Source organism: Carica papaya, chromosome 9 (genome assembly GCF_054855325.1).
Source record: "Carica papaya isolate Zhongbai chromosome 9, ASM5485532v1, whole genome shotgun sequence".
NCBI classification, from domain to species: Eukaryota; Viridiplantae; Streptophyta; class Magnoliopsida; order Brassicales; family Caricaceae; genus Carica; species Carica papaya.
Window position 1 is genome coordinate 33773713 of NC_142317.1, and position 12502 is coordinate 33786214.

Sequence of the window (12502 nt, forward strand, 5' to 3'; positions counted from 1 at the left end):
CAAGTTACTGCAATAAATCCGAAGTATGTTTGATAAAAGTTATCGATGTGCATGTTCTTGGGAAAATCGTTTACAATTTTCGTAGGTCACTGGTTGATTTCTTGGTTACTCATGGAAACTACATGATATTCTTGAAAAAGTTTTATGATTTTCGTAGTTTCCTGGTTTGATTTCTTGGTTTCTTAGTGGAAGCTACATGAAAAGCCATAGCCATATGTGAATTTTGCAATAGTGGAACCAACTTGATGAAATTATTAACCGTTATACGATGAATCATTAATTTAGGTCAATAATAAGAAAGTGAAACCAGCAATTTTACATTGTAATAGTTTATGAAATTCTTTAACTCTGTACAACGTGGAAGAACAGTTCAACACAACTTCCTGATACAGACTCACCTACCTTAAGTCTCAACAGGCCATGTTCAACCAACCAGACCAGTGGACTCTTAAGAAAGAAAACCAAAAGAAAACTCAGGAAACAATAACTCCACCTCTAATAAATCGAAAACTACGCCTCATAATTACGAAAGATCGACAATGATCTCTGAACTTCTCTCAGAGGATTTTTGCAATTCACAGCTGCGACTCCGGCTGCAGCTCCGGCTGTGGCAGCTGCTGTAGCTGCAGCGCAATTAGATGGCGGAATTCTGGAAGAAGGGACAGAATCATTTCCGGAAAATTCTCTTTCCTCTTCATTAATGGTATCTAAGAGCTTTGCAGTTCTGTGCCTCATGACAGTCACAAACTGAGGAGGAGCAACCTCCATGACAAACCTTGCTAGACGTGCATTAGCCATGGTTTAACTTTGACTTGAAATCTCTCAAGTGATGAGCAAAAGGGTTGGTTTGATTGTGGATGAGCTGCAAAGAAGTGGTTTATAAAGGCATGGTTTAGGCCTAAAATGATTCTCTAGTCCTAATCAAACTTTGACATCTACTGCCGCCACCCACTTTTTCTATTAATTGCTTGAGAAGAAATTAAGCTTTGATGTCTCAAATGCAATCACAATAATAAGCTAAAGAAAGAAATTGAAAATCAATGGTGGGTCAATTGGGTTTGGTTATGTGTCATTGTTTGAGTGGAAAATCAGATGATCTCCAAAGATAAGCTTTTTGTTGGCTTCTATTAGCTTCCAAATAAGCACTTTTATGGTCTTGACTGGAAGCAGCCGGTTGCCTGCGACCTGTAACCTGATCTTTTTCATTCTTTCATTCACATTTGAGAAAAGAACCAAAAAAAGAAAAGACCCAAAAACTTTTTGTTACATGGGTTTGTCTTGAATTTGCGAAATTATCTCGTGAAGAAAGAGAGGAGTAGTAAGTAATTTCGGTAGGGATTTTAAAATAGACTAAATATGAATTTACAACATACTTATATTGGATCGTTGGTATTAGATCTAAAAACGAAAGCGTGCCTGAATCCACAACGAAAGAAATCTGCACGTCTTGCAGTATATTTTTCAAATCAACATCCAGTCATTTAAAATCTTCACACTCTCCATTTCTGATGATGGAATAATATAATAAAAAAAAATTCAGACGTGTAATTTGAGGACCATAACCGCATATTTTATTCTTAATTTTTTGTTATTTCTAATTTTATCAATAACAAAATTAGAAATTACGTTTTTTGTCTTTGTACGTAAAATAAAATCGACACTTTAATTTGATGCACAAGATCTGAAATGCTCTTAACCGTATCAGATCACTTTAAACAAACCTAATTAAATTTGATAGTTTTTTATACACGATAAACTCACATATAAACTCACAATTCAATAATTTCAAAAGGGTGATTGAAAAACTTATTATAAAAAATTTTTACTCACATTTAAGATATAAATTAACTATATGTGTGATAGATATGTATATATTAGTTTATAAAGTATTACATAATTTTATTCCTCAGAAAAAAAAAAACTATTGTGACTGGTTAGGAATGTCATCACTGAATATATAGGCTTTAAATATATGTGTTAAATAATATATATTTTGAGAAATTTTCTTATAGTTTCATTATTTGCCAGCCCCACAAGATATATACATATAGTGAAGATTAACTCAAAATTGGAATCAAGTTCATATGGAAGCCAAAGTTGGATGGAAGACTTTCTGGAGTCCTTTGCACACAAGTGTCCAAAGGCAGTCCTGATAGTTTGAAGTTTGAATTGCTGACACTGTGCTGACAGAAGATTTTTTTTTAATGACATAATATATAAAAATTTTGTATAAAATAAAAATTAAAATTAACTATTTATACGCAACGTAAATAATTATTGAATTAAACTTCGTAAATTATGAACTAAATTTCTTTAACTGTGCTACAAAAAAGAGATCAAAACAAGTCGTTTTGTTAAACTCGTATTGAAACAATGATAAGATGCGAATATAGTGTATATGTGTACTATTTGTTCGAGATATAAATGACTCACATTTTTTTAAAAGTTTATTTTGAGCAGCTGACTGTAAAATTCTAAATAAAGTTTTCTCTTTATTGTACTATGATAAATATTGTGCTACAAAAGAGATCAAAATACGGCGTTTTATTAAACTCGTACTGAAATAATAACGAGGTGTGAATATGATGTATATGTACCATATTTGTTCGAGATACGTATACTTTACATTTTTTTTATGGTTTATTTTGAGTGGATGAATACAAAATCTCAAAAGAGATTTTCTCTTTGTTACACAATGGTAAATACTGTGTTACAAAAGAAATCAAAATACAACGTTTTATTAAACTCGTACCGGGACAATGATGAGGTACGAATATGATGTACATGTACCTTATTTATCCGATATATGAATACTCACATTATTTTGAAGGTTTATTTTGAGCGGCTGAATATAAAAATCTAAATAGAGTTTTTTCTTTGTTACATTATGGTAAATACCGTGTTACATAACATATTAAAATACGGTATTTCATTAAACTCGTACTGGGACAATGATGAGATGAGAATATCGTGTATGTGTATCATATCTGTTCGAGATATGAATACCTCATATTTTTTCAAAAATTTATTTTGAGTGGCTAAATACAAAATCCTAAATATGGGTTTTCTCTCTAACACACTATGGTAAACATCCTTATCAATTTATTCGGAGTTTTCTCTCTGTTAAATATATTTGTAGATAGTTTTTTTAAAGAAATTAATAAAATATATAAATATATTTCAACTTTTACAAAAATAGAGATTTTCATTCTTGAAATAAATAAATTAAAGAAAAATTCAGTCCAATCAAGTTTCAATCTTATCTCCAGCATACACAAATTGCTTTCAGATTTGGAAATCCTATGGAAGTATGTCTTGAGGCCATGTGAAGAAATTAAAAGGTCCCCAGCTCCAAAATTCAAATGGGTTTCTCTAGAAATTCATTTTTCTTTATTTAATATTTGTAGTTTCATCAATTGAAGCACCAAATGTGGACCTTAAAAATGTTTGTGTTGAATGTTCTTGCCCTGGATAAGAGGTTAAACAGCCAGCACTAGACAGATGAGCTTGTTCCCCATCAAGACAGAATAAAATATATGTGTATATACATATATATCTAGATATATGTAGAGGCTTCAGTAGGTAATTAATTGGTTCTTCAATAATAATTTTTAAATTGGTCCATTTTATATTTTTGTGTTGAAATATTAATCCTATACTTTTTAGAAAATTATTTAAATAAGACTTACTTTTGATATTTTGTAGTGCCTTTTATATATATTCCACGTGGCAACATAAGAAAATGGCGGAACGAAAAAATTATTTATTCGAATCCATTCACGTGATTGTCGCACTGGTATTTTTTAACGAAATTTTTTATTTGAAAATATTAACGTGACACTATCACGTTAATGTTTTTAACTAAATACCTTATTTAATGTAGAAAATAAAAGAAATAAAAGTAGACAAACATAAAAAATGTCGAGTGTTTAAGTCCGGTATGCCACTAGTACAAAAACACATGAATAGCAACAAATATCATTAGTGTTTGAATAACTTATTTAATACAGAAGATAAAAGTAATAAGCATGAAAGATGTCGAATGTCCAAATCGGGTATGCCACTAGTCTAAGGACACACAAGTAGCAACAAATATCTTTTGTGTTTCGATGGGGGAGGATCGACAAATGTAGCCTGATCATTAATAAGAAAGAAGTGAAGATGAAATTCCGAAAGGTAATTTTTAGTTAAATTGGACTTGGTACTTTAGAAGGGTTTTTAAGTGATGTTTGCCAGCATAGGTTCATATGGAGATTTTAATCGAATTTAATGGGCTAGATATTAACCATATTACTCATGAAAATACATCGGAGTAAGGCGAAGATTAAGGAACTTATCAACGAATGATAGTCTGAGCCAATATTAGAAACTATTAGTGCATTAAATTCAGCAATGAAATAGGTTTGCGTACTGTGACCAAACAATCTGATATAAGTTTAGCTTCCTAAACAATTCTACTATTAGTTCATCATTTTTTCTGAAGATTTTAAGAGTCATGTGGAGTTGAAGTTGCATGGTTTGTGAGACTGATTGAAATACATTATCAAGGCCTTTCCAGGCCTTGGAGGAGTTATCGATCCCAACAACATATTGCAATAATTATTCTTTCAAGGAAGAAAGAGTTCATGTTAGTAGCATCTGGTCTCTTCGAAACCAAACAATGTATTCTGAATTGGCGATTTCGAGTGGGTTTGTGATTGAAGACATAATTTTTGGTGGAGGTAATGTGGCTATCAACAAAGCCATGAAGGTTTTGATAATTAAGAATGTGTAGGAACTGAATTTTTCACCAAACATAATTTCTGGGTATAAGCTTTATTAAGAGACTATGACGAGTAGAAGAGTTTAGCATGGATAGATTCTGACAAGGAAGAAGCTAAACTGGAAGTAATTTAAAAAATTTAGAATTTTTCATGATAATTCTGATACCATGTAAAAATGAATATCTCAAATGTTCACCAATGCTTAATTTCAGCAACAGAGGTATGCATTTATGTTGTGTGATATTACACTTTAATTAAACTGCATAATCCTTTCCAAAGAAAATAGAAAAGAAAGATTCAGACCTAGTTTTGAGTTAGCAGCTTCGTCATTTGATATGTTTTCGGATTAGGATTCCATATCCTGGCAATTTAGACTGCCAGGATGAAGTAAAGCTTGAGACGGGTAAATCAATAGCAGCTCCGGACAAAACATTGGGCATTTACGCGTTTGCGCATGCTAAATATTCTTTTTGACAATAGTTTGTTGGCATTCTCGATATGTTTATCATCTGCATTTATGGCTTAGCATATTCATAAGATAGTTCGACAAGAATTTCAATTGGATCCTTAGTAATTTCTTTAATAAACACTTGAATGTCTTTATTTATTTGGGATTACGGAAGTCTTAATATTATTTTCTTTGGAAATTGGGGAGCAAACAGTATTTGGAATAGAGGGTAGAGCAAAGTTTCTTCATTTCATTTGGGAGCTTCAAACTTACTCATCAAGTAATTTATTTCTTCATCTGTTTTCTAGAGGTACTTGGTGAGTTCTTCCAATATTTTTGCAATGTTAGTGACTTGTTCCTCAAGAAATACATTTCTTATATTCATAATCTCGAAAATGTTTTAGGAATTCTTCCATTTTCTGACAATAAAATTGATTAAATACTTGGCGGACTTGGACTTGAATTGTAACTTTCTTCCACAAAATTCAAACTTGCACTTTTTGAAGAGATTTGTCGAGATGCATCGTCAAGTGGGCGGCTTCATTTTCGTTAGTTGATTAAATACTTGGTGGACTTGGACTTGAATTGTAACTTTCTTCCACAAAATTCAAACTTTCACTTTTTGCAGAGATTTGTCGAGATGCATCGTCAAGTGGGCGTCTTCATTTTCGTTAGTTAGGTTCTGGATCGATAAAACCTTTTCTCAGTAATGCCAATAGTAGATTCGGCGAATGGTTTCACGAGGACAATCCTCGGTGGCTAAGGACTTGAGCTTATTATTACATCCTTTACTGATTCGATGATGACATGCTTCTTCGGAGCCATCTGAATTTGATTGTTGTTACTCGATGCTTGAGGAGAAGAAAATAGATGAAAGTTAATAGACTTTCACATTAGCATGCTAAAGATCTATAAAGACAAATAATGTGTAACAAAAACACATAATTATACTGTCACAAAATTATAGATTTGGAGTTTAAATGTAGATCTTGATATATAGGAATCCTTTGATTCTATGGAAAAACACAATTTAAGCATTTCAGTAGCTTATTTTGGATTGAAGACAGATAAATCTAAAGAGTAAGATTTTAGATGTTTGGTGGATTGAGATCTGGATTGAAGTCCGAGTTTAAACGAACATGTTCTTGAGCTTGAATTGAAGATATATAAGAGTAATGGGAGATGGGAAAGCAATGATCATATCAGTTGGTACAAAATTTTCTTATCTTGAGGAATATATAAACATAAATACAGTATAAACTTGAATTTAAACAATATTTTAACCACCATATATCAACTAATATCAATAAATACTAAATTATTTATAATTTAAATTTTAAGACACTGCAGCCAGCGAATATTACTATTTTCTGCTTGGATTACTTTACTGTTGAAGTTAAATCACCACTGCATGGCAACACAGCCATCGCTATTCATGATCCAGATAAGAATTTTTTCGCCTATAGATATACCGTGTCTGCTAGGGCAGACAATATAAGCTGTATTCCTAATGAGTTTAAAGTTCAGACTTTTGATACAAAATAATTTGAAGCTAAAAGCCGACCTTATAATTAATATTGACAGAAAGACAATGCAAGTGGATAGAGAAACCCAAAATCCATTTACTTACAATGCCTCCGAAGTTAACGTTTAAGTCGTAAAGTATTCATTTGTTTGTTAGTTCGTCTTTTTAGAACTTGGTTATTTAGGGTCCCATGAGAGATGTCACATTTTTAATTATCTAACGAACGATAGTTTATAATTTATTCCAAAAAGGCGAAATGTATTTTATTGGCGAAATTTTTCTCTTATCCATAAATGCTAACTATTGGTTCTAGAAACTTAAAAGTGAATAATCTCTTACCAGTAATTGTCAGATAATACTTAAAAATAAATAGCGAATCCTATCCAATAGGATCTCGAAAAATAGTTTCGCAATAAATATTGTAAAAATCGATAGGATTATATTATTTAATTTTTTTAAAGAGAAAAAATTTAGACACGAAAACCAATCTTTATCTTAGAAGAAAACCCAAAGAGTGTTGGTGTTGTCGTGTCTTAGAAGTTTCTATAAAAGAATGTTTGGATCCCGTTTGAGTCTAGTGGCTTGAGAGGTCCTTAGCTTTAATGGCTACATTCAACTCATCGGATTTAACATCCATAATTAGGATAACTTCAATATTTTGGGATATAGAGGGACGATCAATCTTAGGTCTTGTATAAAGATTAACAAAAGTAGTTATAGACAAAGTATTAAAATAAGTGGTGACGTACTCTTTTAGATTTGCTATTACCAAAGCATCCTTCGTTATTGTCCAGCTTTAACCTTAGGATGTATTTTTTGGACCTTTTCACCGTAGCCGCAAAATGGTAAAATTCAATGTTTTTGGTCCTCATCTTGAAGCCATTATACTCGGGCATTTATGAACCAATGGACTTTTTCTTAAATGAAGATTTTTTGATATTCTTACATTAAATTCTTAATACTTGTATTATATTGTGTACTATGTACAGATAGCGAGATGACATTAGGTATTACTTGGTATGATACTTGGCAGTCAGATAGCATATGGTGCTACCTATTATAGTACCTTATAGCCAGATGGCAATAGGTAATATCTACCACGGTGCCCAACAGACAACTAGAATTAGTTATTACCTGGTATGATTCTTGATAGACATTATTACCTAACGTGATGCTCGATAAATATTAGCTACTACGTAGTCAATAATTAAGTAATGTTAAGCACTCCTTACTCCGTAACCTTATAGTATTAAGTATCAACAACTACATGAGAATTTGAGTAACTTAATGTTATTTGTTATCTTAACAATATAATATCACAATATATTATTTGAGTGGAGAAATTATATGACTTCCCGATAAGAAACCTACTTAACCAAATGATTACGTAAGTAATCTAGACAACGAATTTAGTTACCTCATCTTTCTATGAAAACACAAAATGGAGGCTATAATTTGATTGAGTACAAAGACTAGGAGTCATAAAAGTAAATTCCATGAAAAAGGAAGTAAATAACATAATACAATAAAGATTGAGTAATTGAGTGCCTAGAGAAAGAAACCACCTTCTGTCTATGGGTGCTGAATAGTATTATGGGAGTCAACATGCAAAGTAAAAGACAAACCAAGACCCAATAATTTAAAAGGCAATATCTAGACACATACCGGCATATATGCATATATATGTAATATATATATATATATATATATATATATATATATATAAAGGAGTCCTTGGCATTGGCAAGCCTTAACCTTCTCTAATTGGCTTCTTCTTTCGTTGTTATAAATCTAGTTTTAAACCACTAAATGGCTGCAAATTACACTCTCCAAATAGCTATCCACCCAGTCATGAAACCCTTAACTCCATTTTCAGCTGTTGCACCCCCTCGATTTCTTGATGTATGGAAGCTTCATGTACATGTAATCACCAGCTTGGAGACAATATACGAAGATGAAACTGAAGAAGAATGCGAAGACACGACTGTATCCTCATCGCTACCATTTGTATCTTTCTGTTTTTCTCAACCTTTATCCATGTCGCGCAGTTACAGGTTCCAGTATGCTAGTGATTAGCAGGACCTATTTAGTACTGTTGCCATATATATATATATATATATATATATATAATTCATCTCCCATGAAATAATCTCATGATTATGCTGATTAACACGGTTTATGTTCAGTTGAATTTTTCTCATCATTATGTCTTGTAATTAATCAACTTTTTCTCTCCAACTAGTTGAAATATCATGCTTCTGTTGCAATATATATATATGTGTGTGTGTGTGTGTGTTATAATGAAATTTATTTCACTTAAAATAATATATAATGTGTAAATGTTCACTTTGGGAGCATACATGTGCTTACATTTTCCAATGCATCAAACCATTAAAAGAAAGAGAAAGAATATATATATGATTAGCTTAAATTATCATTATCATTTATTATATCTATATATATATATACTAAAATACATAAAAATTTATAGACATACCATATACATAAGAAAACCATCAGAAAATAAAGATGAAAAACTATTTACAAATATATACATACATGTGATGAAGGAGATAACTATTTTCGAAAAATGTACTTATATTGTTACACAAACTTTTATTTATTCCGTACTTATTTATTATACATTTCCTTACAAATAAAAGAAATGAAAAACTGTAGAGATGATTGAAAGATACAATATTGATAATATTTAAAGCAATAAATACGGACGTAAAATAATTTAATTAGTTGTTTATAGATTTTAACTTCTGTTGGTAAATTAATAATACTTTCGATTAACAGAATTTAACAGACAATTTTCTAAAATGAGTCGAGACTTTTTCAAAGATCTTATCACATTTAAGATGACTTCTCGTCTACCGCATATTCGACCATATAGCCAACCAAGTTCAAAGATTACTATTCCTTTTACCATCACCAATATTCCCCTATATAAGCAATATCATCTTTAACCAATTCAAAGCATATTCTTTAACAAGAAGTAAACAGAAAAAAATCAATTAGAATTTCTACCTTATAAACTTTTTACTCAGAGATCATCTTCTTTCTTGTGGAGGAAAATTGTAATGGTGAAGGAGGTGAGGTACATGAAAACTTTGTGCGAGGTTGCACCTGCCCTTTTGATATCTCACCAGAAATGTTCTTGCATTCCTAACTTGGAGACTATAGTTGAAGAAGGAAACAATAACCTTGAACTATTTGTTCCATCTAAAGGAGCTTTGATTCTTCTTCCAATAGTAGTTTCTCTTATATCATATGGATTATTTTCTCGTCGTACGTGAATGTATTTTTATTGTTTTAACATTATGATTCAAAGTGAATTCTTCTGTAAACGTACGTTATGTTTGATTTAGGATTTACAAGTTATACGTTTGGTACAATGATCAACATTTTAAAACACAACTCTGTCTCTTTTTCTCTCTCTCTATCTCTTTGTTCTCTCTCTATATTAGGAACATGTTACCTGGATTTTCATCTCTTGCGTGTTAACTCATATCTCTCTCTTATGGGCTAGTTATGCATCAATATAAAAATTAAAACTATTCATGCCTATTTATATCCTTCATTTGCTAACAATGTATGGAACTCCTTAAGTCAATATTCATAATAACCTTTATGTACCATGCATTCCCAAGCTAATTCAAAATTTAAAATTTAATTAATCTACCTTTATGCATCACCATTCCCAAGCTAATATTAAAATCAAAGATTAATTTCTAACACTTTTCTTAATTTGTATTGTATAGATATTTTCAGTACTCTCAAAAAAAAATTTCTTCTCTATGACTTTAAAACCTTGTAATTACTTTTTCTTGGTTAAGTGCTTTCTACCAAATGCACAAATTTCTTTTGTTGCCCAATCAAAATTTTGTTAAAATTTAGACCCTTCTTGGAGGCATTTTAGTCTTAAATAGAAATTTAAGATTAAGTAAACTTTGATTTTTTCGATTACAGTAAACCCTAAAAATATATTTTTTGTTCATTCATGAAAGTTTCCTCCTTATTATAAAAGAATACGAAAAGATATAATGTGAGAAAAAATTTAGAAAAGAATTCACGCGTCGTTTCGATTAATACTATTTTAATATCGAAATTCTTCTTTTAAATTAATTTAGTTAGTAATTAGTTTAGAATATTGACTATAGTATTTAATGTTTTTAAACTTTTTGGAGATTTTTTTTTTAAATTTTGTCATTTTTATACTTTATAAATCTATTATGTCAACTTTGAATTATATCGTATTTTAAGTGGTCATTTTATTAATTTTTTTTCTTAAAATTATTTGAAATTAATTTGACGTCAATTCTCTTAGATATAATAATATATTTGCAAAGGGTTTAAGTGTAACACCCTAATTTTTTTTATTATTATTAGTATTATTTTTTTTTAATTTTTTAATTTTTTTATATGAATATAATAATTTATTATGTAATAATATATGTTTATAAATTAGTTTAATTTAATTAAATAGAAATAAAAATAATAATAATAATAAAAAGGAATAAAATTATTTTTGAGATTTAATTGAAAATAATTTTGGAAAAAAGGGGTGAAAATTTGGGTTTTGAGAGTATTTTTGAAAAGAAAATTGAAAACCGGGGGTCAAAATGCAATTTAAAAAAATTACGCCACGTCAACAGTCCCGGCCAACTAGAACACGCCGCGTGGTAGAGACGCTGACGCGGGAGGCCACGCGGAAGGGACCCACGTGGGCGATCTGCGTGCGCGTGATCGAACGGCCGAGATCCGTTCCTTCGCGCACGGACGACCCAGATCGAAGGCGCGTGCGGACGGCCTAGATTGTCACGTACGAATAGTCCAGATTGAATCGCGCACGGATGGCTTAGATCGCATCGCGATGAACGGTCCAGATTCATTTCCTATTTAATCGCGATCGGACGACCTATATTAAATCGCGATGGACGGCTCAGATTAAAAGCGGAAGGTTATAAATAATCTCATCCACACCCAAACCCTAACCCTAGCCGCCAGAGCTCTCGCCGGAGAAGACAACCCAGTCACCGGGGAACCGATCGCCGCCACCCGCCGTCGCACCGGAGCACTTTCCAGCCGTCAAACGAGGTAAAAATTCTCCCCTTGGCTCGGATTTCGATTCTAAACCCACCTGTGGCCAAATTAGAGCCAAAACACCGGCCAATTGACCAAAAAATGCCGCTGAAGCCCAACGGCGCCGCCGCGAGTTTTCTCAATTTTTGTCTCTGATGAGACCCTTCCCGATTCCCGTTTAATGTAATTTTTACACCATTGTGACCACCGTTCCTTCCTCTACAGGTTGATCGGAGCAAAACACCAAATCGCGACTCGAGTCGGAGGAGCCGCCGCACCAGAGAGCCCCGCCGCCAGTAAGTTTCGGTTTTTGGTGTTTTTTTTGGCCCACCAAAGGTCCTAGGGGTGTTTTATCACAGGAACCAATGTAAGTTTTGCCGAATTCGGCCAAAAACGGCCAACTCGAGGCAAATCGTCATCGCTGGAGCACGGCGAAGCCGCCGTGCTGGAATTCCGAAATTGGTCGAGTAGGCCCTGGGTCTAATTTTGAGTTATTTGGGAACATGTGCAGGTACCGTAAGTGTGTTTCAGTTCCCGAAAAAAAAATTCAGGGAATCTAGGGACTGCCCGTAGGCGTAGTGAAAAACTGATTTTAGACTTCGAATCAAATAAGGATCCCTCACCCTATTTCCTATCGCGGAATTAAAGTTCAATTGAATGGAAATATCATATTTTTGC

The 12502-nt window shown here is 32.3% G+C and overlaps 1 protein-coding gene across 1 annotated transcript; it reads right to left on the reverse strand.

Annotated features, from left to right (window-relative positions):
• Positions 1 to 293: 293 nt before the first annotated feature.
• On the reverse strand, positions 294 to 865 carry LOC110819721 (galactosyltransferase family protein). The gene has a single exon (XM_022049018.2). It carries the CDS (start codon positions 796 to 798, stop codon positions 511 to 513), a length of 288 nt encoding a protein of 95 aa, XP_021904710.2. The 5' UTR covers positions 799 to 865; the 3' UTR covers positions 294 to 510.
• Between the last annotated feature and the right edge of the window lie 11637 nt (positions 866 to 12502).